Source organism: Sander lucioperca, chromosome 2 (genome assembly GCF_008315115.2).
Source record: "Sander lucioperca isolate FBNREF2018 chromosome 2, SLUC_FBN_1.2, whole genome shotgun sequence".
Classification (NCBI taxonomy): Eukaryota; Metazoa; Chordata; class Actinopteri; order Perciformes; family Percidae; genus Sander; species Sander lucioperca.
In genome coordinates, this window is record NC_050174.1 from 9,621,920 (window position 1) to 9,649,886 (window position 27,967).

Below are 27,967 nucleotides of genomic sequence, written 5' to 3' on the forward strand. Positions count from 1 at the left end.
GGATCAATAAAGTATTCTGATTCTGATGTATTCACAAACATACACCAAGAAAAAGCCAAAGACACAGGAGCGCATACATACACAAATGCACATATGTTGTGGGTTTATCATTTGAGGGTAGCTCGGTGTACACATGAATGTGTACGTGACTCTCAACGTGGGCGTGTGAGTGGACAAGATGTATATATGGCTGTCAGTGGGTGTGTGTGCTGACAAGGATATAACGGGCATCAAAAAGCATGAAGCTGAGAGACATTCTAAAAGCCAGGCAGGGTGGATGATAATGTTCTTAGCTTGCAGTCTTTACATAGTGCACAACATTAATGTTGGCCTAGCTCTGCCAGGCAACAGAGAGAACCACACATCTCTCATGTAATCATGTAATGGTGGGTACAGAGTAGTACACAGAGCGAGCTTTTTCTCTTTCTATACCTCGTTCTCTCTCTTCATGTTGCACTTCCTTTCTGCAATTAGCTCTAGCTAAGAAGCAGTCTGCCTTTTAATGTATGTGCCAATATATGTAAGTTGTTTTGTCTGGGATTACTTTGAACAGAGAAGGCCTCTTTTCATAAGGGAAGAGAAGTGCACTAAAGAGAAAATATTTATAAACAGGATGCAGAGGGGAGGATTAGGGTGAGACTGCATTTTTGTGTTCTTGTATAGAGACGAGAACACCTAAAGGCAGGGAAGCACACAGGCAGGATGAACTGCGTGCCTGTGCCTGTGGCGGTCAGGGTTGGTATGTGTGTTGTTATGTTCTGTATGTGGATGAATGAATGTTGCTGGCTCCTGACCTTGCTAAAGAGCAGGTTGAGTTGCTTGCCCGAGCCGTGGTATCCTCCCTGCGACAGGAAGAGCTTGACTTGCTCCTGAACCTGCTCCTCATCCAGATGCCAGCAGTTCTCATCGTCTACACTGGCTCCTGCTGTGGGGTCCGGGGCCCCTACACGCACACACACACACACACAGACAAATATGTTATATGTGCGATAGGCCACTGTGTTCCTGGTATAGAATGATTTATCAACAGTATATGCTCATATGCAGTATATTATACAGATGCATAAATAATGTTCAAATTCACTACACTTAAATGGTAGAGTATTATTAAATCCAGCTTCATTTCTTCTTTGTATGTATGCAGATGCACATACCGTTAACCTTATCTTTATCGGTCTAATTTTACCTCATTCTAACCTTAACAGTATTTTTTTCACTGCTTTCAAACATATTTTGTGAAAGCAGCCCAAAGCAAAACTAAACAAATGTCATAGAAAGTCATATTGTCCATCCCACACACGCATCGATTTTGTAATCCCAAATTATAAGGACAGCACAGTATGCTTTCATAGTATGTAAAAAAAAGTGAAGAAATTAAATAAGGACTGCAATTCTAAAAAGCATAAATGTAAATAAATCAGCGCAAGCACCTAAAGACACTCAAATAGGTTAATTTGATAGGAGTAATTCAGTCAGATGCTTTAATCCAGTTTTACAGGATTATTGATGGAAGGGCAACAAATCAATAGTCTGTTAAATAAATAAAAAACACTTCACGGCACTTTTATGATGAATATCTCTCTCGTTCCGAGCTGCTTCTTGGTTTCTGACGCCCATTCCCAGAAGTTTCTATCTCTATTCTTCTTTCCTCTTCCCATCTCTCTCCTTTTCGTCCACCTCTCTTTAAATTCCATAATCTAATTTATTTTCCTGTATGCCTCAATTTTGGACTTCTTTTCCTGTTTTAGCCTTCTTCTTCTATCACTACTTCTGAGTTACAAACCAGTTTGACGATAACAAATGTGTGCTTTTTCATGTCTTCATCAGTTGCCTGTTTTCACTGGTGTCTTTGTGTCGTTTGACATTCAGTTTCTCCCTCTTTTATTAAAGGAACAAGTACAGTATCTATAACAAGAGATATGCACCTTTCTTTATCTCACTGCTAACCTCTTCGTCTCTGTTTCTGTATCGTTCTCTCGTTCTCAGAGGTAAGTAACTGGTCTATAGTGTTGATTAGTAGCACACAGCGTCTCCTCTACTGTCTGGATCTCACTAATGAGTAACATTGATCCTGTCACACTTTACCTTCATTGCACAGTCAATACACGCATGCATACATGTAGAGGCACACAAACACACACACACTTCCACTCACTGACATACACACTTTCCCTCACCATGGACCTGGTTGATCTCCGAGTTCTGCGACAGAATCTCATCAGCCAGTTTCTGTGCGGTAGGCAACACTTCGGTGTGATGGACTGAAATCAGATACTGAACGAACTTCTGCAGCTGGTCTCTGCTCATCTGGAACAGGGTTTCTGAGATGGGCAGGTGCAGTTTGACCTGCTCGGGCTTCCGTACTCTGTAAAGTGACAGTGCCACTACATGGGCGCAGTAGAAGATGTCTTTGTTGCCGCAGGTGCATGTTACCGCCGTGATCTTGCAGCGGTCGAAGCTGACACTGACGCTGCAAACGAGCTCTGGGGTCGAGGGTGTGGCCGGGTCCGTCACTGTGCCGCTGAGATGGAAACCTGAAAAAGAGAAAGATTTTTTTTTTTCAAGAAAGAGCTCTTTAAATAGATTTAAAATGTATGTAGAGGTATCCTTGTCTCCGTCGTCTCCTCGGTCTTTCCTTCAGAGCTGACACTAATAGTCCATCAACTAATACATAAATATGAATGAAATGTTTGGTTAATCATTGAAATATTTTCTCAAGCAAAAATTCCAACAATTTACTGCTTTCAGCTTCTCAAATATTTCTCAAATGTTCTTTGTCTTAGATGATAGTTAACTGAATATCTGGGCTCTGTGGACTTGTAATGGGCTCATGGGACATTTTATATAACAAAGGATTAATTGATTTATCGAGAAAATAATCCTCAGACTAATCAATACTGAAAATAATTGTTGGTTGAAGCCCTATACTACTTAATTCCTTTGTTGAACTTATTTAGTAGTCTTACATTGCCAGACCTATCTCTACAGCGCAGTGTCAGTGCTGGAGTATGGTCTGGCTATACCGCTTATCTATTCTGGGATAGAGGGAAAAAGCTCTGTATTTCTTAATAACCATCTTAATTTCTTAATAACCATCCACTACCCAGATACAGCAAGGGTGCCCTTGCAAAATAGATAGAAGGGAGGGACACCCAGCGCATGAGAGACCGGATGTCAGGCTTTATCCCAGCAATGAACCAGACTACTCATTTAGTAATAAACTAATACAGCCATTTTTAGTCATTAACTTTCAAGCCGAGCGACTTTATTCAGAGGTTAAACCAATGGTCGTTAAATACGACAGAGATATCAGGCATCTATCGTTCCCATACAGAGCCAACAACTGGAGGTTTGGCCTAAACATCTGTTAAATGAGAATTGGATGACTTGATCAACTCATTGAATGTGGCCTTTAGTAAATTACATTAGTGAATAAATCTCTTTAGGAATGAACACACTCAGGCTGAAACACACTCAGTAAGACACAGTCACCTGGCGAAGGCCCCATGCTCTCTTATCATGAGAGCATGATCAGGACCAGCTTCAGACCACTGTTACCACTCTGAGAGAGAGTCAATGAGCCTAGACAGATATCTAGATGCAGGAACCCAGATCGGGGAACCACTGCAAGAGGAACTGAGAAAGAGACGAGGAAGTGAGCAGTGAGCACGGCTGTTACAGTATGAATTATACAGCCTCTTGTTTGAATATAATGTTTGATCTTATCCTGACTGCGCTTTCCGGAGGCGCGGCTAGTTATTATGCGAGGATGAATATGAATGAGCAGGGCGGGGTCCCCGGCAGTGGCCTAAAACACACACTGATGAGCATATGAAAGAGACACATGTACGCACACACTGAGCCGCCGCGTGAGATCATGCATTTATTAATAATGGGAGTGGTTAGGAGAGACGAAGAGTAGCTTATGAATGCATTTATGTGCACAGGAGAGATCTCTGAAATGCATATGGACCAGGCAAAGACATACATCTCTTAAATACGTTTATCAAAGGGCTGAGCACACGCATCGCTGTGATATCAAGCATGCATTAACGCAGATATCAAAGCATTTTCTGGGCCTCTACATTAGGTAAGAAAGAAGGGACGGGTGGAATATTTCATGGGATGTAGATGGAAATGGGGTGAGGGGTACACAAGCAAGATGAACGGTCAGGTTAAAGTAGCTCCACTTCCTCTTTGATGGTTCAAGAGTGCACTATGAATGCAAGTGAAACGGGGTCACAACCCTTGGCTATAGTGTTGATGATGCCCTCGGGATGGATAGAAAAATAAGCAAACAAACAAGCTGGTCTCTGCAGTCTCCCAAAAGCAGTTAAAGCGTAACTCTCGCCAAAATGCAACCTAGGGTCTTTTTGTGAATGTACCCGAGTCAAACTTTCATTTAAAAGCATATTTAGGACGGAATCGCCACTTTTAAGATTTACCGTATTTTCATTTTTCGGTCAAATGGCCTTTTGAATGGGAGTGCTAGGGGCACTTTTATGCTAGCCACAAAATAGCTATTTTTAAAACACTAAGAAGGCTCGACACAACATGAAACTTTGCTCGAAGTTTCGCCAGAGGCTCTACACCTTAACAAAAGCATTGACAACATTGTTTGTGTACCCAGAGTTTACTAAAAAGAAAGGTTTTGAGCAACTGACGTTAGCAGTTGTTGTTTACGCTATCCGCCATTTTCCCAGTCAAAATAGGTGATCTCCGAATGCGAATGAACGGACTCCATAGGAGGAAATGTCATTCTTATATGAGGCTCCTTTTTCAACTACAAGGTCAATATTGTGTTTCACTAACGACAAAACAACGAATTAGCCGTGCATTTATATGGAACTAAGCTTTTGGAGCTTTCCATCTTTACTCTCCTCCCTCAACTATTTTTGACTGGCTCGATAGACGGCGACTGGAAGAACAACAGCTACAGTGAGTTGCTCAAAACCTCTCTTTTGAGTAAACTCTGTGTAAGCAAACAATGTTGTCAATGCTTTCGTTAAGGTGTAGAGCCCCTGGTGATACTTCGAGCAAAGTTTCATGTTGTGTCGAGCCTTCTTAGTGTTTTAAAAATAGCTATTTTGAGGCTAGCATAAAAGTGCCCCTAGCACTCCCATTCAAAAGGCCATTTGACCGAAAAACGAAAATACGGTAAATCTTAAAAGTGGCGCTTCCGTCCTAAATATGCTTTTAAACGAAAGTTTGACTCGGGTACATTCACAAAAAAACCCTAGGTTGCATTTTGGCGAGAGTTACGCTTTAAGTAAAAAAGACACAGTCAGGAAACCCATTTAAACAGCCTTTATATGAGTTGACTGAGGCCTAGTACAATTTTATCAATCCAAAATTAAAAAAGCTCCATTAGCACCAATGTTGCAATACTGCAACATTTGAAAGAGCATCTAAACTGAAATAGCAATGTTACTGTATCACTTTGTAGAACTAAGAAGTGTTGGCTGCAAATATCCAACAGTGCAGAACTGCAGAACATTGCCATGGAGATATGCTTTTCCATTTCGGAAAGCCAGCTGGCAGAGGAAGCACATGTTTCGTTAACAATATCCACAGAAAAGGGGTGTGGATCGAATATGGCAGCCACTTGCATCTGCAGTATTCAAAGCCTATACGTCTACAGCTGTGAGAGTGAGAGAGAGTGAGAGAGAGAGAGAGAGAGAGAGAGAGAGAGAGAGAGAGAGAGAGAGAGAGAGAGAGAGAGAGAGAGATATATATACTGAGTCATTCTTAAACGAGACAAAAAGGTTTACATGGTGCAGCTGGTTGTAGAATGGAGAGCTAACTTATTTAGCTGTGTAATAACATACAAATGAGCAATGACTTTTAATACTTGCCAATACATTTAGTGTGTGTGTGTGTGTGTGTGTGTGTGTGTGTGTGTGAGATTGTGTATGTGTGTGTGTGTGTGTGTGATTGTATGTGTGTGTGTGTGATTGTGTATGTGTGTGTGACACAAGAGTGGCCCCTGGTCCAGAGAGGGGAGAGAGAAGAGAACATCAAAAACATGTGAGGCTGAGAGAGCTCAAAGAAAAATCAGCCTCTGAATCAAACGTACACACACACACACACACACACACACACACACACACACACACACACACACACACACTCGTAAAGGCAGCTGCAGTTTATTTTGCAAATGTCTTTCTTTTTCCTCATAGGGAAAATTAACACGGATACTTTCTTTAAATTCTAAATGCGTATGACTATGAAAAACTACATGGTGATAAAAGACTTATCCCTGTTGGAAAAGTCAGTAGTGCTGTGCTTTCCCTTTGCTTTAATGGACACTCTCACTCTCTCCCCTTCCAAGCCCCTTTCATGCGTCCCTCCCTCCCTCCATCCATCCACATTCCCACAGCGCTTTCTCTCTCACTCTCTGACAGATGGGTAAGTAATGAGTTTCGCCTTTCCCCGTCCAATCGTCTGGGCACCAAAAAACTGCCCCCCACGCCAAAAATGCCCTTTTAATTTAGCCAAGCACAGAGTACAGGGCTATTACTGTTTAGGTACACACACATGCACGCACACACACATGACTACTGGTTGGGTGGGTATGAAACCTTCAATGTCTCATGTGCTAGTTATTAAAGAGCCTGGTTTCCCCCTCACCCAGTCCACCCAACTCCCCTCCCTGAGTGGTGCTCAGGGCTCTTTTCTGTGCATGTTCAAGAGGCCAGGGTTGGCTTTCAAAGTAACCATGGCGGCCATTTTTAGAACAAGGCCTCTGTGAGGTTGCCCTAGAAACCCCTTGTGACCGCCCTGGTGAAATCACACTTGGCCCGAGGAGCTGTGTAAGGCAGCAAGAACAGTGTGTGAAAGAGTGAGTGAGAATTAGCGAATGTATACATATGTTCAAAAGCCTGCAGACCACCCACATTTTTGGGGGGACCCACATCAAAGCATTCCCCCAAATAGCACTTTGTTCTATCTTTCTCTATGGTTTTGAACTTGTATAAGTGCAGATAAGCCAGCGTGCGCTCTCTTGACCAGCTAGGACCACTTGTGTCTATTCAACAACAAGGGGCCCCAGAATTACCGGACTCCTGCTCTTATTTCAGAGAGGAAAGGCCCAGACTAACACCTGCAACTCCTTCTACATACATCTCCAGTGATGGAAGAATGCCACCTTTATATGCTCCCTATAAAACAGGATTTAGCTTCCCACATGAAGGCAGGCGGTGGGTATCGGGCCAGCCCTGAAAGGTTTGCTTGCCTAAGCACAAAAGTGCTCAGTGTTCCAAAATCACTGGAGTAAATTAGATTGAGCAACATACATATATTTCCACAATCAAATTAAGATTCCAAGTCAATGGAGAAAATTCAGGCCCAGCAGTGGGGAGGTCATTAAGTTTATTGGCTGAATTGGTCCATGAGTGACTGTCACCTAAATCTAATATGGCACCATGCAGTTCAGACAGCAGTCATCCGTTGTATTTGCGTGTGTGTGTGTGTGTGCGTGTGTGCGTGTGTGCGTGTGTGTGTGTGTGTGTGTGTGTGTGTGTGTGTGTGTGTGTGTGTGTGTGAGGGTGAGAGAGAGAGATTCTGAATACATGACAAATGAAACAAATGGTCTGGTGTGAAAGCGAGTCAACAAAAGTAAAGAGGAAGAAACAGAGAAAGCAAATAGATATTTAAGGTCCATTCGCCTGTGCCCATTCACTTTAGCCTTGCACATTAATCAAATTACCTCATGAGCTGCAGACAAACGGAGAGCAACACCTAAATCCAACTCTGTCCTGCTAGAGCTTCTCTGATCCACAGGGGGCCACCTGCAGTAGTTGGAGCTTTAACGTGGGATCCTACTCTGTGTTGACCAAAGATAGCTAAAACCTCACTGAGAAAGTAAGCCACTGGAATCCAATCCGTTTGGTTGGACTCAACTAGGGGCCCTACTGAAAGGAGATCTGAACCACAACTGAAGACAAGCAAAGCTCCAAAGCAGGTCGAGGTAGGGTCAAGAATTGTTGGGCAACCCCCACCTATTACACCACCCCTTTCCCACCCACAGCTAAAGGACGATTTCCGTCATTGTGGCTCCTTGAACTGGCCCAGTTAATACGCCTATAAAGACAAAAACAAGGCCTTTCAGCATCTTACAGGGTAGTTCTGTATGAGTAACAAGGAGTACATGCATGTGTGGTCCTATAAGGAAGCACCCATACAGAGACTATAAACAGAGATCAATGCTATCCTGCAGGAGACCTTGCTCCAGGCGTGTGTGTGTATGTGTGTGTGCCCTAGGTGTGGGACGGGCTGGAATAACACAGCTGAGCTCCAGGGGCGGCCATATTTATGCCTTAAACCCTCTGGAAGACTCCCCGGGTGTGTTTTCATCACCCGCACATCTACACCAGGCACCAACTAAAACACGTACTACCTCGCAGTCTGAATGCTTATCCCGACAGACACAAACGAGCATGAATTAATGTTTTGAGATATTCTATGAATTTCAATGCTTTTACTTCCACTTGAGATTCTGACAGCAAAATATGCACGCTAATCATAGAGATGGGAGGGAAATAATATATGTGTGTGTGTGTGTGTGTGTGTGTGTGTGTGTGTGTGTGTGTGTGTGTGTGTGTGTGTGTGTGTGTGTGTGTGTGCATTGACGGCTGTGTGGGTGATTGGAGTTGTCATCAGCTGGCGGTTGAAATGACAGTCGACTACTGGGCTGCTGCCACTTAGTTGCCACGCGGTACATCAGGAATGACTTGCAATTTTCTAACCATCACTTTCAAAATGGATTCTAATTTTGCTGGATTGGGCCTGTCAGGCAGAGCTGGTGCTACTGCTCTGCTGACTGATCCCAAAGGTTGGCGTTCAGAAGGCTGACCAGCACAGAAAGACAGTGACGCCTCTGTTCAGGGATGTGATAGACACAAGACAAAAGATTAAAGTGATGAGCAAATGAGTTCTGTTAGTAACAGATGAAAGACCGCGTCTTAGAAAATTAGCTGGGGCAAGATTCTGTGTAAAGGAATAGTTTGACATTGGAAATTAACTTTCTTGTTGATAGTTAGATGAGAAAATGTATAGCACTATCATGTCTTTACAGTAAAGCTGGAGCCAGCAACTGGTTAGCTTAGCTTAACACAAAGACCGGGAACAAGGGGAAACAGTTAGCCTAGTCTATAGCCTTGACGTTACACTTCTGGGATTGCTCCGGTGCCGCAGGAAATTCCGCTGGATGCATGTATTTTCCGTTTCCTTCCGCTTTCTTTGTGTTGGAATTTTAAATTTGGTGGATTAATGAGGACTATGGTTAACTGCTCCTCAGATCTCTGCATGGTAAATTGAGACAGCTAGCTAGACTATCTGTCCAATCTGAGTTTTCTCTCACACGACTATTTTGCAGCGGCTCTGTGCGGAGCTAAGCGCCACCCATGACGATTCTGATTGGTTTAAAGAAATGCCATTAAACCAGAGCACGTTTTCCTCCCATCCCCGAATGCTATGTGGTGTATCCAGACCCTCCTTCTGCGCGCTTTGGAGGAGGGTCTGTGTTATGTGCTCCCCACCCTGCTCTATTTTCCTCTCTCTTCATCTCAGGTGTAAAAACTTTTCGACTGTAGCTGCACCATTAACTTCCCTGCTTAGCCCAAAAGTTCAATTTGTGTGGTCTGACAGATGTAACTATGCTTTTCAACAGATTAAAGCCCTGATGACTGATGCTCCTGTGCTTGCTGCGCCTAATTTTGATCAGCCATTTAAACTGACAATTGATGCGAGCGAATTGGGGGACGGGAACTGTTCTTCTCCAAGATAGTGCTGATGGAGTGGAACATCCAGTGTCCTACTTCTCCAAAAGGTTCAATCGTCATCAGCGCGTGTACTCTACGATCGAGAAAGAGGCCCTTGCTATGGTTCTGGCTTTAAACAATTTTGAGGTGTATGTTGGGTCATGTAATGTTCCCGTCACTGTTTTTACTGATCGTAATCCTCTCGTGTTTTTGCAGACAATGCGTAACACAAATCAAAGGCTGAAGCGCTGGAGTATTTTTATGCAAGCCTTCAATGTAGATGTTAAGCATATCCGTGGCAGGGATAATGTTGTGGCTGACGCACTGTCGCGTCTGTAATTATGTTGTATTGTTGGTGATATATATATATTTTTTTATCTTAATAAAAAAAAAATCACTATTTTCGCCTCTCTCTTCATCTCAGGTGGTCCTGATCTCTGATTGGTGGTGGCCCCGCCCCTGGATATAAGAGGCTGGGAGACAGGAATGCCTAGTCAGTGACTGAAGCAGCTCGGATCACCGTTGTTCCTTTTGTTACCTACTTTTGTCTTTCATTGTTTCATTGCTTTGAGGATGGAGGTCTGGTAGTATAGTTTTCGTGGCTTTGTTTCTGTTAGTTAGTTACTACTTTTTAGTTTGGGGGGGGAGTTCTGGGTCCGACGGCCCTTGATGGGTTGGCTCAGGCTTCTTCCCTTCTTTTGTTCTTTTTAGCCAGACCTCCAGACTCCCATAGTTTTGGTTTAATTAATTTAATTAGTAGTTAAGTTGTAAATAAACTTTGATTTACTTTAATTATTCCTCAGGTTTGGTGTTATTCAATATGTTGACGGTCACATTTAGCCTAAGTTGTGTTTGTTTGCTGTGGCCGTAACAGTCTGGCAAAGCAAGACTATAGTTAGCCTGACTCCATCCAAAGGTAACTGTAAGAGCCAAAGCTAACTAATGGTCATTTTGAGTTTTTGTATTTACTAATGTTTAAGTTTCTATATTATTATAGTTATTTGATGTTGACGTACATTGTATTCAACTATGAGCGTTGTTACAGATCTAATTTACTCTAGTTCTATGTTCGAGCTACTGCGCAGGTGCCCTTTTGTTTTGCTAGAGAATGAGTGTTTTGGGTCAGCGGTAGCTGCGGGGCAAAATGTTTTTTTGACCGTAAAAAGTAATGAAAAGTCTGTAACGAATGAGTAATGTAACAAGGTCGGAAAGTTAGACCAGCGAGTTGGACGTTTTCAATGTGGATTTCTGTCTGAGAGAAGCTCGGGGAAATGTTTGGATGAAAACAGAGGACTTTGGCTGTACAGGAAAGTTTGCTAATAAATTCACAAAACGCAACGCAGTGATGTCTATTCTGTGAGTACCTGTCTGCAAACTTAACTAAAGGACTGGAAATAAAGAACGAGTCAAGACTAATTGTGCCTACCGCTGACAGAAGTGGATTTAATACAAGATGCAATTTTGCCACTACAGTAACAAAATCCTCCTACCATCACCTCTAATACAATCTGTCTCTTTTGTGTAAAGCGCTCACAAACCGAAGTGCAGAAATGGGTTGATTTGGTTTTACAGGAGAATATGTGCCAGACTATTTCTTGTCCGGGAGCAGCAATATGCTGGTCTCCCTGCTAGAAGGTCGGTTTTCTTTCCTTTGAACGAAGCCAGGCTAGCTGTTTCCCCCTGAATACAGTATTAATGCTAAGCTAAGCTAACTGGCAGTAGCTTAATATTTACTGTACAACTGGGGTCAATCTTCTTATCTAACTATCTGCAAGAAAGCAAATAAGCATATTTTCTAAAATGTCAACTATTCTTTTAAATGCAGATAACATTTTTTAACATATATAAACCATTATGTCAATCAAAGCTATTAATAACATTAAAACGATAACAGTTGTGTCCAATACAGCTACTGCATGCTAAAAAAAAGAAAAGCAAACAAGGATTTGTTTTGTTTTTGGTTGTATCAAATTACATTTCTAACAAAGCAGGCTACGTATTTAACTATTTAACACTTTAGTCTTTAGTACACTTTAATTATTATTAGGTGTCATTTCAGAATGTATTGTGGAAGTGTGGTATTGGGTGAACTACTCTTTAGCCACTATCCAACAAATCTCTGTCACTGGAGAAGCCAGCAACCTGCTAATTCCATCTCCTGGCTGTACATTAACTATACATTATCCCAATCTATGTGCAAGGTTCATTAGTGTGAATGAAATTACAGCTGGCTGGAAATGAATGTGTGTAATTAGCAGAGGTCTGTCCCAGTAGAGCCACGCAAGCTATAGATGGAGGTAATGGGATCCATTGAAAAGCCATTGTCTGCCACTTCAGGGCTTCAGTATCTTTCTAACGACAAACCTATGCAGTCGAGACATTATAGCACTAGCGTCCTTTATGAAGGAGGGGAGTCTGGGTTGAGATGAGCCAGTCTGTGTCGGTCGAGAAGAATGCACAAAGAAAAAAGTCGCCAAGAATATGGCAATAGATGATCTTCATTGGTTTTGGAACGTGTGTTTGTGAGGCAGAAGCTTTATTTGTTAGATTGTGTGCATAATTTGCACGCAGTAATGACATTTGCTGTGACTGTCAGAATTGATTACAGATGTGTTCGTCTTGCTTAATTTGAACTTTGCCCTATAAATCCTTTTGAGATTATTCTTTTTGAGAAAACAAAAACAAAAATTAGTCTTGACATCAAAGCTCAAACACAAAAGGGTTAAGAAAAGGCAGAACAAAATGTAGCAAAAAGGTTGTGTAAAGCTAGTACAGCACACTGACAAAAATACACTACTGTGAGTGCTAACATGGCTGAAAGTGAACTGAATTCATTTGCATATGAAAATAGATGGACACTAACAGCACTGAACTGAAAACTACCGCATGACTGTGTGTGCACATGTGCGAGTATGTGTGTTTTTAGGTTCACTTGTCCACGCCAGGAAATAACCTTACACTCTTTACCCTTCCCATTTCGTTTGGAAAGTCACTCAACACACTTCACCACACACACACACACACACACACCAATGTATGCAGACGCACGCACGCGCATGCGTACACGCGCACGCACACACACACACACACACACACACACACACACACACACACACACACACACAACCCCACCCTTTGACACACACTCATGATGCCTTCATGCATGCACGCATACTGGCTTGAGTGACTCCCTGCAGTCAACCTCCTTCTGCTCACAAACAGCCCCTCCTCTTTCCTTTTTCTCTCTCCAATAACTGACTCCTCCCCTGTTCCCCCTCCCATGACACACACACACACACACACGCACACACACACACACACACGGAACATTGCCTAGCCCTAAGCTGACCCGTTGTGTGTACTGACGTCACACACTAGACAAGGGGAGGCATCATTCCAGACAGACACACACACACACACGTGCACACCCACACACAAACATACACACACACACACATACACAGGCCCCAGCCGAGGGGGAAGCTGCATTCCAGCACAGGCACACAGGCACACATCACCACGCCTGGCGGTGGGAAGCATGGGGAGCGCTCAGCTGTAGCGGGGAGGTGGGGAAGAGGGCCAGGGGAGGCGAAGGGGGGAGTTTCAGAAGAGGGAGGAGGGAGCGATGGCACTGAGCCAGTGTTCCTCTGAGCTCAGCACTTCCCCTTTCAGCTCCAGCCAGCCGCCAGTTTGCGTAACGCAGCCCATGCAGCCCTGCTGGCTCGTGCTTAACCCCTTCCTTCCTGGAGTCACTGAGGTCACACTCGATGTTCTATGTTCGGCGGCGCATGCCACATCCTGGCGTAAACCTGCCCCTGCCCAACATCCCCCAGCTCAGGCTGTCCCATTATAGCACTGAGCACACTGGCCCACTAATCATTCTTCCACGTTATTACCTGACACAGATGGAAGCAGATACACCCACGTGTGCAAACACCACAGAGAAATGATACATTCACCAGGAAATAGGTTAACCTTTTACATGCCACTTTTTCATTGTAGTGGCTGATTTTTTTTAAATTGACCTGTCTTTGTTCTAAAATACAAAATAAGCTTGTGTGATTATCTAAATATGCAGGTAGCCTTGCTGCGAGTGACCTGGATTTACAGTAGCATGTCTCTTTTATAGACAAAGACAACACAAAAGCACTGCAACTACTAAAATACACCCATTCATGAGCAATTACCAAGCAATTATGATTACTATGGACAAATATGTAGCTCACACAATAACCAGTTTAACACAAATTTGTTTCGATTATGAAATTACAAAGAGCAAAGCATGTGTAATTTTGCATGGGAATAGTATGTGCGCAACTATATCTATTCAGCTGTATATCCATTGACCTTCCAAGAGCTTATGTAGGCCAAAGTGTCCATTCTACCCACAGAGATGTGAGGCTCCTACATGGCGCCATCCCCCCTAAAAACCCCACTGAAAAGTGTCATAGCTCACACACTAACCACAGCAGACACAGTCCACGGTGGAGGGATGGGCAGAGCAGAGAGGGGAGCGAATGAGGGAGGAGGGGAGGTTCTCTCACATTTAATATCACTTGACACGCGTCATCCAGCATCTTTCAAACAGCCGCTGAGCCTGTGTCAAAGCCACGGTGCTGTCGAAGATACTGCGCATGCATATTACAGGGCGCACCTTGCATGCACACACACAAATACAAAACAAAGACCCAAAGACAAATATCTCAGCCACCTGGCACCATGATCGACGGGCTACTGCAGAGAATGGGAATTACCGGGATGAAGACAATTGAGGCAAAGAGGAGAGAGGGGGAGCAAGAGAAAAGGTTGAATACGTCTCTGCTGAATTGTGGTGGTCGATTCTCTTGCCTGCGGGCTACTCCTGTAAATATTGACGTTGATGTTAGGACCACTCTCTTAAGGATAAACTATAAAGCAAGGGGGTTAGATTTACTCTGTGCAAACGGTAAGCATCTGAAATCACACGCTACGCTTGGCCTTCTCCAAGCGTGTTGAGAGGACACGGTGAGATACTTTCAGGGTGAAGAGCTGCAACCACATACGGGAACTGAGCTCTCTCAGTAGGGTTAAAACTCGCTCCTCTCCCTCGCTCTCCCTCTCTAGATGGTTTAGGTTTCCACTCTCAAGCTAAAAGCAGGCAGCTGACATCAAAACCTTCAGAGAGACCCCTATTTCCCAGAAACAGCTCTCGTTTCATGTAAATAGCTGCCTTTCATGGCTACATTGAGATAAAATGCACCCCTGCTGGACAAGAGGGAGACAATGTTCACCCTGGAGCCTCTTTTGTTGACATATGTATGTGTTGCCATGACAACACGTGTTGATGTGTGTGTGTGTGTGTGTGTGTGTGTGTATGTACATGCGTGTTTGCATTCATTTGTGGGGGCACACACCGTGCATACATGTGGGCAAACAGACGAGCACACAGGAAAGCGGGCAGGTCCACACACATAGAAACAAAAATACAAATACCTCTCATTCTTTCTTCAAACACACAAAAGCACGACTGCACAAAAGCTTGCAAAGAATAACACATGAGCGTGACCAAAACACTGAATCAGGTTGGACTTGCTTCCAACTACCATGTCCTCGTGGGAGGCTGCAGGCAGAGAAGTTTATTACTAATCATCTTCACGTTAAAAAGGGCAAAACTAATCCAACTATGACAAAGCCTTTTCCAAAACCCTCGAAAGGACCTTATGTGTCCAGTCAACGGGAATTAATCTGCTAGAGGAACACAATGATGCATGAATGCGGTTTAATACAAGTAGGTTAAAGATGCCAATCCTCCTAAGGGATCACCATTGCTCCACTGACAGTAGTCGCTATCCATCTAACTTTGTAAAGGAATTACTGTGATTGTCTGTACACTCAAAACGTCTCTACATTGTTTAATCAAATTTGCTCAAGTTGCCATTTTCATAGATGACAGAAGAGTAATCATATATGTATGCAATTACGCTGATTATGTCTCTTCAGAGACTTGTGAAGTGAAGGACTATGTCACCGCTGAGACCACATGAAACAAAGGCCAACAGCTTTGTTTATATTTCACCACGTGTCTGTACTTTGAGATCCTCATTACTTTCATTTGAGTGCCGAAGGAGGCTATGGCAGGGGGTTTAATGGGGGGATTGAGGAGGGTGTAGGGCACAACTGAGGGGGGTACATGCCCAGCGCCATAGGAACTGTAAAGGAGGTTGAGGGTCTGCATATTAATCATAAGGATATAAAAAAAAGTATGTGTGTATGTGTGTGTGAGAGAATCCCCTCCCGTGGGCAAGTCAGCATTCACGCATGAAGTAGGTCAGTGAAATTTGCCCAAATTAGGTCAGTGGCAGTCAATGGGTGCCATCCTGGACAAGAGAAAGAATAAAATGGAGAAAGGGAGAGAGAGGGCGAGAGAGAGAGAGAGAGAGAAAGAGAAAGAGAGCCTATAAGGTTAGGGGAGCAGAACCAAGCGGCTTACTTCATCTTAGCTTTTACACTTAGTTAATTACTGTTATGCTGGTCCGTACAAAACACACACACACACACACCAAAAAAAGGTACCAAAGCTCCCCCCAAAGCAGAGAGAGTTCTTTACAACTTCAAGCCGTCACTTTTTCTATACTCAAACATCCCTGGTATCAGAATCAAATGCGCATCAAAAGTCCGTTTTGATTGAAAATGCTTTTGAAAAGCAGTCTGATTTGGTTACATTGCTTAGGTCTGATTATTTAGCACCCCTCCTCCTCCCTCTTCCCCCTCTGGCTGTTTGGATGGTAGCTTCTTTGTCATCTGCCTCTGTTTCGTCTAGCCTTTTCCCTCCCTATTTTGAAGAATCCACATTGGGAGAGAGGTTGTTGTGCGTTGTTGCCAATAAACGGAGGAACACAGGAACCTTTGAAGTCTGTGGCACGTTGTGATTTGCTTTCATCGTCCCTTATCTGTCAGTCAACAAGAGAAAACGTGACTCCAAAGGAAACTTTTGCTGCTTTTCTCCCCCCAGTTTCCTCTTCACACATACACACAAAAACAAAACAACACAAAATGACAACAAAGACATCAAGAATGACAAAGGCTGTAATGGGCATTAGACAGACGGGGAGTGGGCTGAATAATAATAATCTGTGAGGAGTTGCGAGGTGTGCCATGATGTTGCTTCAACTGGCGCAGACCGACTCTGCTTCTTCCTGCCTGGGCTTCCTTGGCCCACTTCCACACAAAGGGAATGTTTGTGTGTGTGTGTGTGTGTGTGTGTGTGTGTGTGTGTGTGTGTGTGTGTGTGCATCCCACTTTAGCTGTGGGGTGCTCTCTGAACTTTATTCTGTCAGCCCTGTGTCGCTCATCTCGGAGCAGTTGGGTGTCAGAGAGGAGGAAGAGCACTGACAGGTGTCTTCTGTGGGCAACGTCTGTTCAGAAGAGTGATGGCGAAACCTGGGCCTGCACCTAATCACACAAGCCTGCAGCCTTGCTCTGACAGCCACAGAGGTTGGGGAGGGGGGGACAAAGGCCCCCTTCCCTGGGCAGCGATCAAACTCGAGCCCCCGGCTTGCCTAGAGATGTGACAAGGCCCACTTCCTCCTTCCGCTGCTTTTCCCCATCCTCCCCCTGCTGCCAATCATGTGTCATATGCTTCACACTCTCGCACGACGCACACTTTTGTGTGCTGGGGCTGAGCCTGTCCACACAAGTTAAAGAGACGTACAGAAGCGAGAGTCGAGGAGACAAAGAGACACACAAGGACATAAACAGATTTGCAGGAAGTGTTGAGCCAGAAACGACCAAATGTACAAGCTGAACGTGGCTTGGAGTAAAGCGAGCCACAATGAGTTACAGTGACTAACGTTACTAGCCAGAGAGAGAAAGATGCCTGGCTAGAGAGACTGGGTATAGGAGCCAGAGAACTGAACTGCGGCCAACCTGGATGAGGCCTCAGTCCAGATACGTTGGGACAGTACCAGGGGCCCAGCTACAGCCCGTCAGAGCAGGGAGGAGGGAGGAGGGGATCAAGTGAATTAGCAAGAAAATACAGAGTGAAAAAAAAAACAGAGAAAGAGAGAAAGAGAGGGCAGCCTTATAGGCAAAACAGGGAGAGAGAGAAAGAGAGGGGTTGAGGCTTTTCAGCTCCAGAGTGGGATGGAGGGGGATGGTTGCAGGGAACTGCTGATAGTCAGGCAGAGCTGGAACCTAGGCTTAGAGGCAGGGCCAGGGCTGAGCTGGGGCTGCTGAGCGAGGAGCCAGGGCTAGAGGCCAGAGGAGGGAGGGGAGGTGAGAATAGGAGGAGGCTGTGGCAGAGCTGAGGCCGGGCCGAGGCCAGAGCCAGGGGCCCCAGCTTTAGATTTAGTCAGCTGTTCCCCTGGCAGGCAGCTGGAAGGACGTAGGGAGAGAGAGGGAGGGGAGGTAGCAGGGGAGGATAGTGCAGAGACTTCGGGAGGGAATTTTAACAGAGATACGGAAAGTGAGAGAGAGAGAGAGAAAAGGGAGAAGGGGGAGACCGTGGTGGTGGAGGTTTGGAAAGAGGACAGTGGAAAAGCCATTAGATTCCTATGAGAGAGAAAACAGCACTGAGAGCAGACAGACTGACAGAAGGTGGTTAAGGCTCACTGGCTTCGCAACCACTCTTCCCTTCCTCCCTCACTGGTCCTCCTGGTCCCTCATTCCTCTCTTCCCTCCATCCCTCCATCCTCCTCCTCTCCTTCCGTCACTGGTGCGCTATTCTCTGGCTACCTCCTTCTCAACCAGTTGTGCTTCAGGCACAGCCCTGCTATTCATTACGCACAACCTGCAGGCATGACCCTAAACACACACCAAGATCCCAAACAGGTGCCACACACACACACACACACACACACACACACACACACACACACACACACACACACACACACACACACACACACACACACACGACTGAAAAGGGGGGAGGTTCGCAGGAAGTGTAGACATAAGGGCTGAAGTGAGAAGAGGGAGTTCTCCGTGGCTGCCTGAGAAGCACTGCGGGAGGAACAATAAGGAAAGAGGGATGGAAAGAAGAGAAAACACTGACAAAAAGAGGAAAAAACTATGTAATTAAAACAGAGCACATACATGCTTTGTTTTTTATAAAAGTGGTGAAATAAGATTTGGAGTAGGAGAGCAAGGGGCGAGGGTTTGCCATGGGGTAAGCAGCCGCTGCTAGCAAAGCACTTTATGGCCTATTATATTCCATTCAGATGGACCAGGCGTCTGGGATAAAAGCATTTAGGCTGTGCGTTAGTGAGTGACTCAGCACTTGGAGCCTTCACAGGTGGACCCCTTCATAAGTACACAATGCATATCAATGAAGTGGCCTGCTCTATGCATTTGGATCACTCACTCCCACACCTCTGCCTCTTCATTTCTCCTCCTCCTATGCCACCTTTTTCCTCCTCAACCTCTCACACCTCCTTGTGGACAACCTACCTATCTGTTGTTTATTCTGTTTTCAGATGGATTTCACTAATCCCAGCTCTTCTAAAAGACTAATCAATACTAGTTAAACAGTTGTACATTTTTAATCAATACTAGTTAAACAGTTGTACATTTTTATTCCCAACTTGTATATATTTTAAATTATTTGTTCTTATATTCTATCCTTTTATTATTTCATATATATTGTATCCTATTATTTCATGTATATTCTGTATGTGTGCTGCGTGTCTGATATTTTGCTGCTGCAACACTGGAATTTCCCATTTTTTGGGGATCAATAAAAATATATCTATCTATCTATCTATCTATCTATATGACAGAGCAGTATCCAATAAGGAAGAAAATAAGAGGAGGTGGAAGAGAATGAATGGGAGCGGTGTGCTCCAAAAACAAACAAAAAGCCTGACAAATGCATCCCTTCGGACACTTCTTTTTTATTTGACTTTTCCTCAAAATTAGGGGGCGACATTTCTGTGCATGGCTAGACTAGCCGGCCCACCTCTTCTCCTCCCCTCCCACCTCATTTAGTGTTTAGATGGTAGATAGCCCCCCTCTCTCTATTGCTTCCTCTCCATCACTCTCTTGTCTCTCTACAGCTCTCCCTCCACCCATCTGCCCTTTCGTCTTCGTTCTACCTCTGCGCCTCTCTATCCCCTTCTCTCCTCCCCTTGGTGGTGGTTAATGGCACAGGGATCCAGCGTGGAATATAGATCAGTGCGAGATGGATGGGGCACCATGAGCTCCGGCCAGTCCCGTAGGTCCCAGACCAAAGATTAACTAAATATTAGCTGACAGGAAGAGAGAGAGGCAGGGACACAGCTGCAGCTGCTAGTGCCACTGCCGGCAGAACAAACGACAAAGACTGTTTTAACCCCCATTTGCTCTCGGGAGAGAGACAGACACATGCAATAAACACACAAAAGATGCAAAAATACACACAACGCATTGGGGTACTGCTGGGCAGGCGTAAGCACATGCTATCAGAGGCACCCTGGGAGAAGAAGTCCACTAATCACATTCTCTCCTCCCCCTCTCCCTGCCAAGGCGGATGGTGAGGGAAAAAAAGGAATAAATCTTTATTAGGCGATGTGTCCCTGCTTTATCGATCGCTTCGCTCGTTCCCTCCCCACCTCCTCTCTTTCTCTCCCCTCCTTTTGTTATTTTAGGCGTGTGTCTTCCATCCAGTCCAATTGAGTCGGGCTGTACATCAGAAAGGACCATTACCCATGTCTCCCTGGGCTGGGCTGGGCTGTCACTGGCTGTGAGGGGGGTAGGAGGTGAAGTGATGTAGCCACCCAGGAGGGACAGCTAGCCGGCTAAAAGCTAGCTAGACAGACAGACAGACAGACAGACAGACAGACAGATAGTGGGTTTTGGGCAAGAATGTAGACAGACAGGGCATTAACACACAGTGGCAGACATCCTCAACAATGGCAAGTAACAACAATGGTAGATCTGTAGGCCTACTTCACCTACACTCGCACAATCTGATTTCTGATGCTAATTCCACTAGCCGCTAATGATAGAAAAGAGTCGCAGCTTTTTTTTCCAGCAAAGGCTTATGGCAAGGGATGTACCCCAAAATACTCCGATTTCAAAGCAGCAACCACAGCAATGTAAAAACATAGGGCTGGGTATGGTTACTAATGCTGATGACCCAGTTTTAGTTTAGATATGAAAGTAATTCTTTTGATTTTTTTTAACAAAATAAGTTAAATAGAAGATGTTATTAAATATTGTATGAAACAAGCAGCCATACAAGGACTTTGTAACTTAAGTAAATCAGATTAGAATTGGACTAGACATTCAACGCTAGCTTTCCGTGATTGACAATTTTCAATACTCTGTGCTACAAACACATTTCGGCCCCCAACAACAACAAAAAGTATTGAGGTTCAATACCCCGCCTGAGTAAGAATTTTGATTCTGTGACTTGACCTGTGCAAAAAGTAATGATAACAGACTCATTTCAAAAGGGCAGAACATGCCAAACCCTGGGAAGGTTCCATGATCCTCTATACCTGGGAAACATCAGGGTGAGGATCATTTAAAAACTTCAGAGAAAGACACCACAGCAAATAGGCCAAGTCCTGTTCCTCTGCTAATTCTAGACAGTGGTAAACAGAGAGCTTCTAAATGTAGAAACAAGCCTATGAGGTCTGGATGCAGACTGCTAGCACTTAGCACAGCACAGAAAGCAGGAGCTAGCTAGCCGGCTAGCCTTTCCTTTGGGACACAGGAAACACTATGGAAACATGCTGTATCTAGATAGGGGCAGTGTAAATAAGATATGAGTTTCTATTGCCTGGCTTGGGAAATGAAACTGGAAAATTGAGAAGGGGAGAAAGAGAAAGAGATCACAAGAGCTTATAAACACAAGGAAGGAATGCTTGAAAGAGAAGGAAGACAGGTATAGAGTGGTTAGGCGTAGAAGAGCATAAGAATAAGAAGACAGGAAGATGAAGGGCAGGAATGAGGTAAGAAAAAAAGCAAGCAAGGAAATGAGCAAGAAAGAAAAAGAATGAACTCCTTCAAGATAAAACTCTTTAGAAGGACAAACTAGATTGCATAGTCTGTTGAAAGCCGTCCTCTCCTTGCCTTTGAATCTCTCCGATTCTCTTTATTTGTCTGTCTCTCATGCCTGGACTGGAGAGCCTTTCTAGGTCTACTCAGCCCCACTCTGCCCCAGAGCAGTAAATGCATGTCTCACATGCCACACAGCCACGACATCGTTGGACCAGGCACAGCAAGAGGCACCTCACACTCTCAGGACCTCCTCCTCTGCATAGCTCGCACGGCACTTGAGCCTGCTGGGCAAGAAGAGAGAAGAGGGTAAACTCCCCCTCTCAATCTGGCTCAAATTCCAGATTGTTCCACAAAAGGACAAAAAGAATGCTGGGCATGTACTTTGTCCCCTCTCTGACTGATCTCTCAGGTGAGGAATTGCTTATTCAATCAATCAACATTTACATTTACACTTATTGGAACATGTACACATCCACACATTCAATCAAGCAAGCAATATTTTCCTTTGGTCAGGTGATGTTTATTGGAAAACAATAATGTGAGCATGGGCCCGTCTTTCAAGCAGCGCAATCAGCCACTGGCGGGATAGTCCGACCAGATTGACCTTTGTCATTAGTAAATTCCTGGGGGTCAAGTAAAGAGGTCAACATTGGGCCAGCTCGATGCTGGGGGATGGACCGGTCGGTGTGTGTGTGTGTGTGTGTGTGTGTGATAGGGGTCAGTGGCAGGTAAACCCTCATCCTCTGCTGTTGCTTACTCTAAGGCGCCTAGTCACCGACACCACGGCACCATGAGGCAAGTGTGTATCTTAAAGCATGTGTGCAACGTGTGTGTGTGTGTGTGTGTGTGTGTGTGTGTGTGTGTGTGTGTGTGTGCTTGCGCGCAAGAGTGGAAATAGGATAGTGAGGGAATGATGACAGACGGGAATGTCATCCACCCTCTTATCATTAACATGCCTCACCTTTATTCAGCCTGACACACACAGCCATAAACACGCTCACTGAGCCATTAACACACAAAGTCATGTACGCACATGGTTGTAGTCACACACAGATTAAAAACGGGCTGGCAAAATCTAGCTTTACTTAAAGCCCTGTGTAAGTATCTGGTGGAGAATAGTTTTGTCCAAGAAGCAGCTTCTCATTCTCAACCCAACAATCATTTACAATAACAGCAAGAGTCAAAGTTAGTTTGTCACAGCAATAAAAACATGCTTGTTGTGGCCTTGGTGGCCTCTTTTCGGCAAGCAGTGTCTACAGTAAAAGTTAGTTTACTAGTGTAGACCAAGCACAACAATGTCAAGATATTCTATGCTATACCCTTCATGTTTGTCTGGGATAGATCAAAAACATTGCCCTTAATCTGGGACAACAGCAGGTAACTTTCTACTCGTTCAGCAAAGTATACAGCGATTATATATACACACACACATATACACATATATATATATATATATATATAAAAAAAAAATGTGTAGCCTTTGGACTGAACTAACGCTGTTTGGCTTCTAGGGAGAAACAGCTGTTGACCAAACTGGACAGAGAGGCTCTGTTCTGAGTCAACAGTGAAAGTGTGTGTAGTGTTTAACATGTATTCTCACACACACACACACACACACATACATACACACACACATACATACACACACATACACACACACATATACACACACACACACACACACACACACACACACACACACACACACACACACGGTAGACATACATTGAACCTTCCACTGCAGTAAGCAGAGTCTTGGCCTGCGTTGTGCTTATTTCAGCAGCCCATTGGTGCAAAGAGGAATTCATTAAAAAGAAAAAAAAGGGGAGCATCAGATAGGAGAACGCTGAGTGCTGCATTCCCCTGTTGTTATTATTGCCAAATCGAAGAGAGAAGGGCGGCTGGTAATAAAAGTCATTAAATGAAATAGAAAAAACAGCTTTTAATAGGGCCTTGTCATTGTAGATTTAGTAGCCTTTCTATCACTTGTTCCCTCTGCTCGGTTTCCTGTGCTCACAGCGAAGAGAGGGGCAGGAGCTCTGTGGAAGGAGCACTGGATTCCTAGACAGAGTCAGCCAGCCGAGGAGCTGTGCTGACGCACACCCAGCAGCCACAGTCTGGGACAGGAGACAAGTCAAGCTGGAATGGGGACTGGGGCAGACGTGAGAGAGCTCATGCTGGAACTTTATTACTTTAGCTGGTTTATTTTTACAGGGGCGATGCACGCTGATCTTGTACATTGAGCGTCTCTGAAAATGAGCCAGTATCAGCGCACAGGGTAATTTTTAAGCGTGGGCTTTGGGCAACTTGGTAATAGGCCTGGGAGTGTGGCAGACACAAGGTGGCTAGAGCTGGAACTGGGAATGGTGATTTAAGAGGGGCGGGGAGGAAACAGCTATGTCTGGGAGTAGGAATGGGACTGGGAGGGAGGCAGGTGGGAGGACTGGAAATAATGCAGACAGAGCTAACTTGAGATGTCAGAAGGACTGTCTAATGGTACATCTTGGATATAGTATTTGGAAACGTGAAGAGCAGGAGACTGTTATGGCTGAGTGTAGAAGATGGAACATGGCTGGCTCGAGGAAGTTATGGTCTGTGGTGGGAATAATCTATCTAGAGGCACATCTGGGTCTGGGAATGGGATTGGTTAGAGTTTGGATATGGGGCTGTGACTAGTATTGGGACCTTCTGGAAACTTCTGACATGCTGGGAACATGACAGAGCAAGCAGAGGAACCAGTGGTCATCTATCACTCAATTGGTACAGCATGGAAATGTTAGGTTTTTTTTATGGGTTTAATCCTTGAGGGGGCCACCCAGACTGAAATCCCGCTAGGGCTGACTGTCTGTAAGTAATCGAAGGCGGAAACTGAGCTTGTGCTGAAACTCATTATGATTATAAAAAGTAATTATCACATACACACATTTCAGATTTATAGCGATGCTTACTCTAACTTCAGCTTCAGTTTACATGGAAGATATTCTACGCAACTAGAGGTAAACAAAAAACACATTATCTGGAGGATTTGTAAATTGAGATATTATCCAACACCAAGCAATGTCACATAGCAAACAATAGTGTTATTAAACTGAAAACATTGAAAAATAATGTCCAATATTTTGTCTATAGAAACATGTGCACACACAAACACACTCGCACACTAAGTGAGTAAGAGACAAAGTGTTTCCAATAAGCGACAGCTGAAATGTATCCTATCTTTTTTCCATTCAGACAACATAATGGGACAAAGGTCTGGAATCTGCTACCCTCAGTCTCTCAGATACACACAGTCAGAAAGAGCACTTTCCCTAAAGACTCAATGCCTCTTCACATGGCTGCAGTTGCTCTCTCTCTCTCTCTCTGCCATTTGTTTACACTAGCTCTAGGCTCAGCCATGTTTCCATGACGATACAAGCCAAGGGATAGTCACATGGCTGGGGGTAGACCCGAGGCACCGCATTCAGGGTCACTGCTCCTTCAACACTCTCACCTTAGAGCTCGGTCCACACAAGAGATCTGATTAACTGAGACTACATCCACACTAAAACCGGTTTCATTTTAAAACAAAATAATAGTTTGCCTCTTGCCATGTGGCAGTAGCATTATAACGTGCAAAATGTAACTGCACAACACCTGCTAGTATAGACAACAAGGTCAGAAACCACTGTAATACATTATCCATGTTGAATTAACCACTGGTAGTCAAGGCTGACGTGGTTTGTTTTCTTCTGGAAAAGGGTTACGTGATGGGGGCGTGATGAATCAGGGAAGGACACGTCCTGACTGATAAGACCCAATCAGGAAGCGAACCTGGGTGTCATCATTTTAAAAAGTCTCTGTTTCTGCCCATCCAGACCACAACACAACCCAACAACGGAGTCAGCAGCAGTTTCAAATGTCTCTATTTTACGGGTTCTAAAACGCTGGAGTAGTGTGGACGCCAGGCGTAAACGTAGCAAAGGTTATGCGAAACATGTGTGGATGTAGCCTAACTTCAGGGTTTACTTTCACACACAATTCTCTAAAAAAAACTTATCCTTAGTTTATATTTTAGAATAACTTCAAATGTTTTTGGGGGGAATGATTTTCAAAAGACCTAAGTCATATTGTGTCAGCGTCTATTTTAAGTCCTGAGTCACAAGTTGAGTCTCTTTACAACATATTGGTTTTACACAGTTAAACACATATTCGGAAGCGTCTTGTCTCTCTCTGTCTCTGGTGGTAGGCATGTGGGCTCATTCTCGACCAGCATTGTAAAAAGATAAAAGGAACTCTCTAACCTAACAGGAAAATAAAACCAGATCCACCCACATGAAAAGAAACAGCCCACACATAAACAAAAAGAATAAGCCTTTACCCACCGAAAATCCAGCTCAGCCTGATAGCGTCTCACAGTCAACATGCTCATGCAAGATTTACGTTTGGCATCTTAAATTCTGCACCTTCGTGGACAAAATGCTTGAAATGTCGATGTGGGTCCTCAAGAAACCCTTTGAAAAGCCTTGTGAATTCTTAGTTCAACAAAAAGTCCAGAGTAGAGTGTGTGTGTGTGTGTGTGTGTGTGTGTGTGTGTGTGTGTGTGTGTGTGTGTGTGTGTGTGTGTGTGTGTGTGTGTGTGTGCGCAAGAGTGTGTTCTTGCACAAACATGCTCAGTGTTACTCCACCTTAGTAAGTGGTACAGATGTCTCTTTGGCATTTGGCTTACCACTTTGTCACACAAACAATAACCTACTAGTGTGCGCAAATATTCTTTGTTGTTTTATCAGACCCTTTGTTTTGTGGGTGTTGTCTGTGCCCATGTGCTGTATTGTTGTAAATTATGTCTGATATAGCCACGGTTCTGCCAAAATGCTAAGCACACACGTGATTTAAAGTCAAAAGGAAATGACATATGGCTCTACAAGCCTCCTCTATTCACACACTTAAAACATGCGTTTTACGAGTCAAAAATAAGGTTAAGGAGAGTCTGTGTTATGATTTTCACCACCTGTGTTACAAAAAAAGGAACAGGGTTAAAAACAGGGAACCACCAGCCTGGTTGTTATTTCACCGTTTCATTGACATCATGATAAAAAGAGGGTGAGAGAGAGAGTAGGTGACGCACAAACCTAATTAAGAATCTCCAGAGCGTGAACAAATTAACCTGAGTTATGAGCATGCAGAAGCATAAGACACACACACACACACACACACACACACACACACACACACACACACACACACACACACACACACACACACACACACACACATCTCTGAAATAGGTGGAGCAGAGGAGGATGACATTCACACTCAAACAGGCATGACTGCCATGAACAATCATTGATATTTTAAGCAGGGGAACGGCAAATCACTTTGGGCTATCTAGTCCAACAACACAACCATATGAAATACACCAAAATAGGCTACAGGATATGCATATCTGCTTTTATTCTAGTTGAATTTAAAACTGCCTCAAAAACTCTCATCACTTTGGGGCAGCAGCATGATAAAATGACATGTAGCTTCATGTGAAAAATTAGCCTAACAAGGAGAGCTGGATAAATAGGCTGTAGCATGTAGCCTACGCTAATGACATTGCAGAGAGCAACATATGCCAGGCATCAGAATGTCACTCCATAGGGACATGAGGCTTACGGTAAGAGGATAGTAAGAGTGAGGTGGTGGTGGTGTGTGTGTGTGTGTGTGTGTGTGTGTGTGTGTGTGTGTGTGTGTGTGTGTGTGGTGGTTATGGTTTATTTACCTCCTGGCACAAAGCCCTGATGGCAGACAGAAGGGGTGGGAGTTAGAAATACAGGGATGAGGGGTCAAAGGGGGGAGGAGCAGGATAGGACATGTCATATATGAATGAGAGACGAGAGGATGAACTTGACCCAGACTGGAGGACTAAAACAGGAAGGAGGGTAATGATGTGCAAACATGCTTTGTCATGCCATGTTAGAGCCATAGGATTAGAATTCTATAATTAGAGGACGGGGCACCATAATACTAGCCTTCCTTTCAGCATGATGAGCTGCTGAGTCTAAATTACACAAGGGGGCCGGAGAACAGATGCTGTGATCAGAACAGGCAGCTCTGGAGGTTTTCTATACCAGTAAATGATGCTCAGTTAAGGCACAGCACGGTCTGATTGACATGCTAAGGAAAATTTTAACTTGGCACACGATTTACTGATATTTCTGTGATCAGCTCATGACAATGTAATTTTCATGACAGAGAACGGTTGTTATGGTACTGTTCTC

At 44.2% G+C, this 27,967-nt stretch overlaps 1 protein-coding gene and 2 long non-coding RNA genes across 5 annotated transcripts in view; 1 reads left to right on the forward strand and 2 right to left on the reverse strand.

Moving 5' to 3' along the window:
* Nucleotides 1-10,975, forward strand: LOC116056765. Its single transcript, XR_004106659.2, has 3 exons — nt 1-11; nt 5,868-5,870; nt 10,700-10,975. It is a non-coding gene; the product is annotated as an uncharacterized LOC116056765 (long non-coding RNA).
* Nucleotides 1-27,967, reverse strand: part of LOC116056759 (zinc finger SWIM domain-containing protein 6) — a 50,087-nt gene that overhangs the window by 18,971 nt on the left and 3,149 nt on the right. For all 3 annotated transcript variants that reach the window (XM_031309081.2, XM_031309082.2, XM_031309083.2), the window contains exons 2-3: nt 2,178-2,534; nt 795-943 (exon numbers count right to left, since the gene is read on the reverse strand). In XM_031309081.2, coding sequence (XP_031164941.1) covers nt 795-943; nt 2,178-2,534 — 506 coding nt within the window. The remainder of the gene's footprint in view (nt 1-794; nt 944-2,177; nt 2,535-27,967) is intronic.
* The window catches only part of LOC116056766, an 18,531-nt gene continuing 766 nt past the window's right edge, over nt 10,203-27,967 (reverse strand). Inside the window, exons 2-3 of the long non-coding RNA XR_004106660.2 lie at nt 18,656-18,659; nt 10,203-10,639 (exon numbers count right to left, since the gene is read on the reverse strand). This is a non-coding gene — a long non-coding RNA (uncharacterized LOC116056766). The remainder of the gene's footprint in view (nt 10,640-18,655; nt 18,660-27,967) is intronic.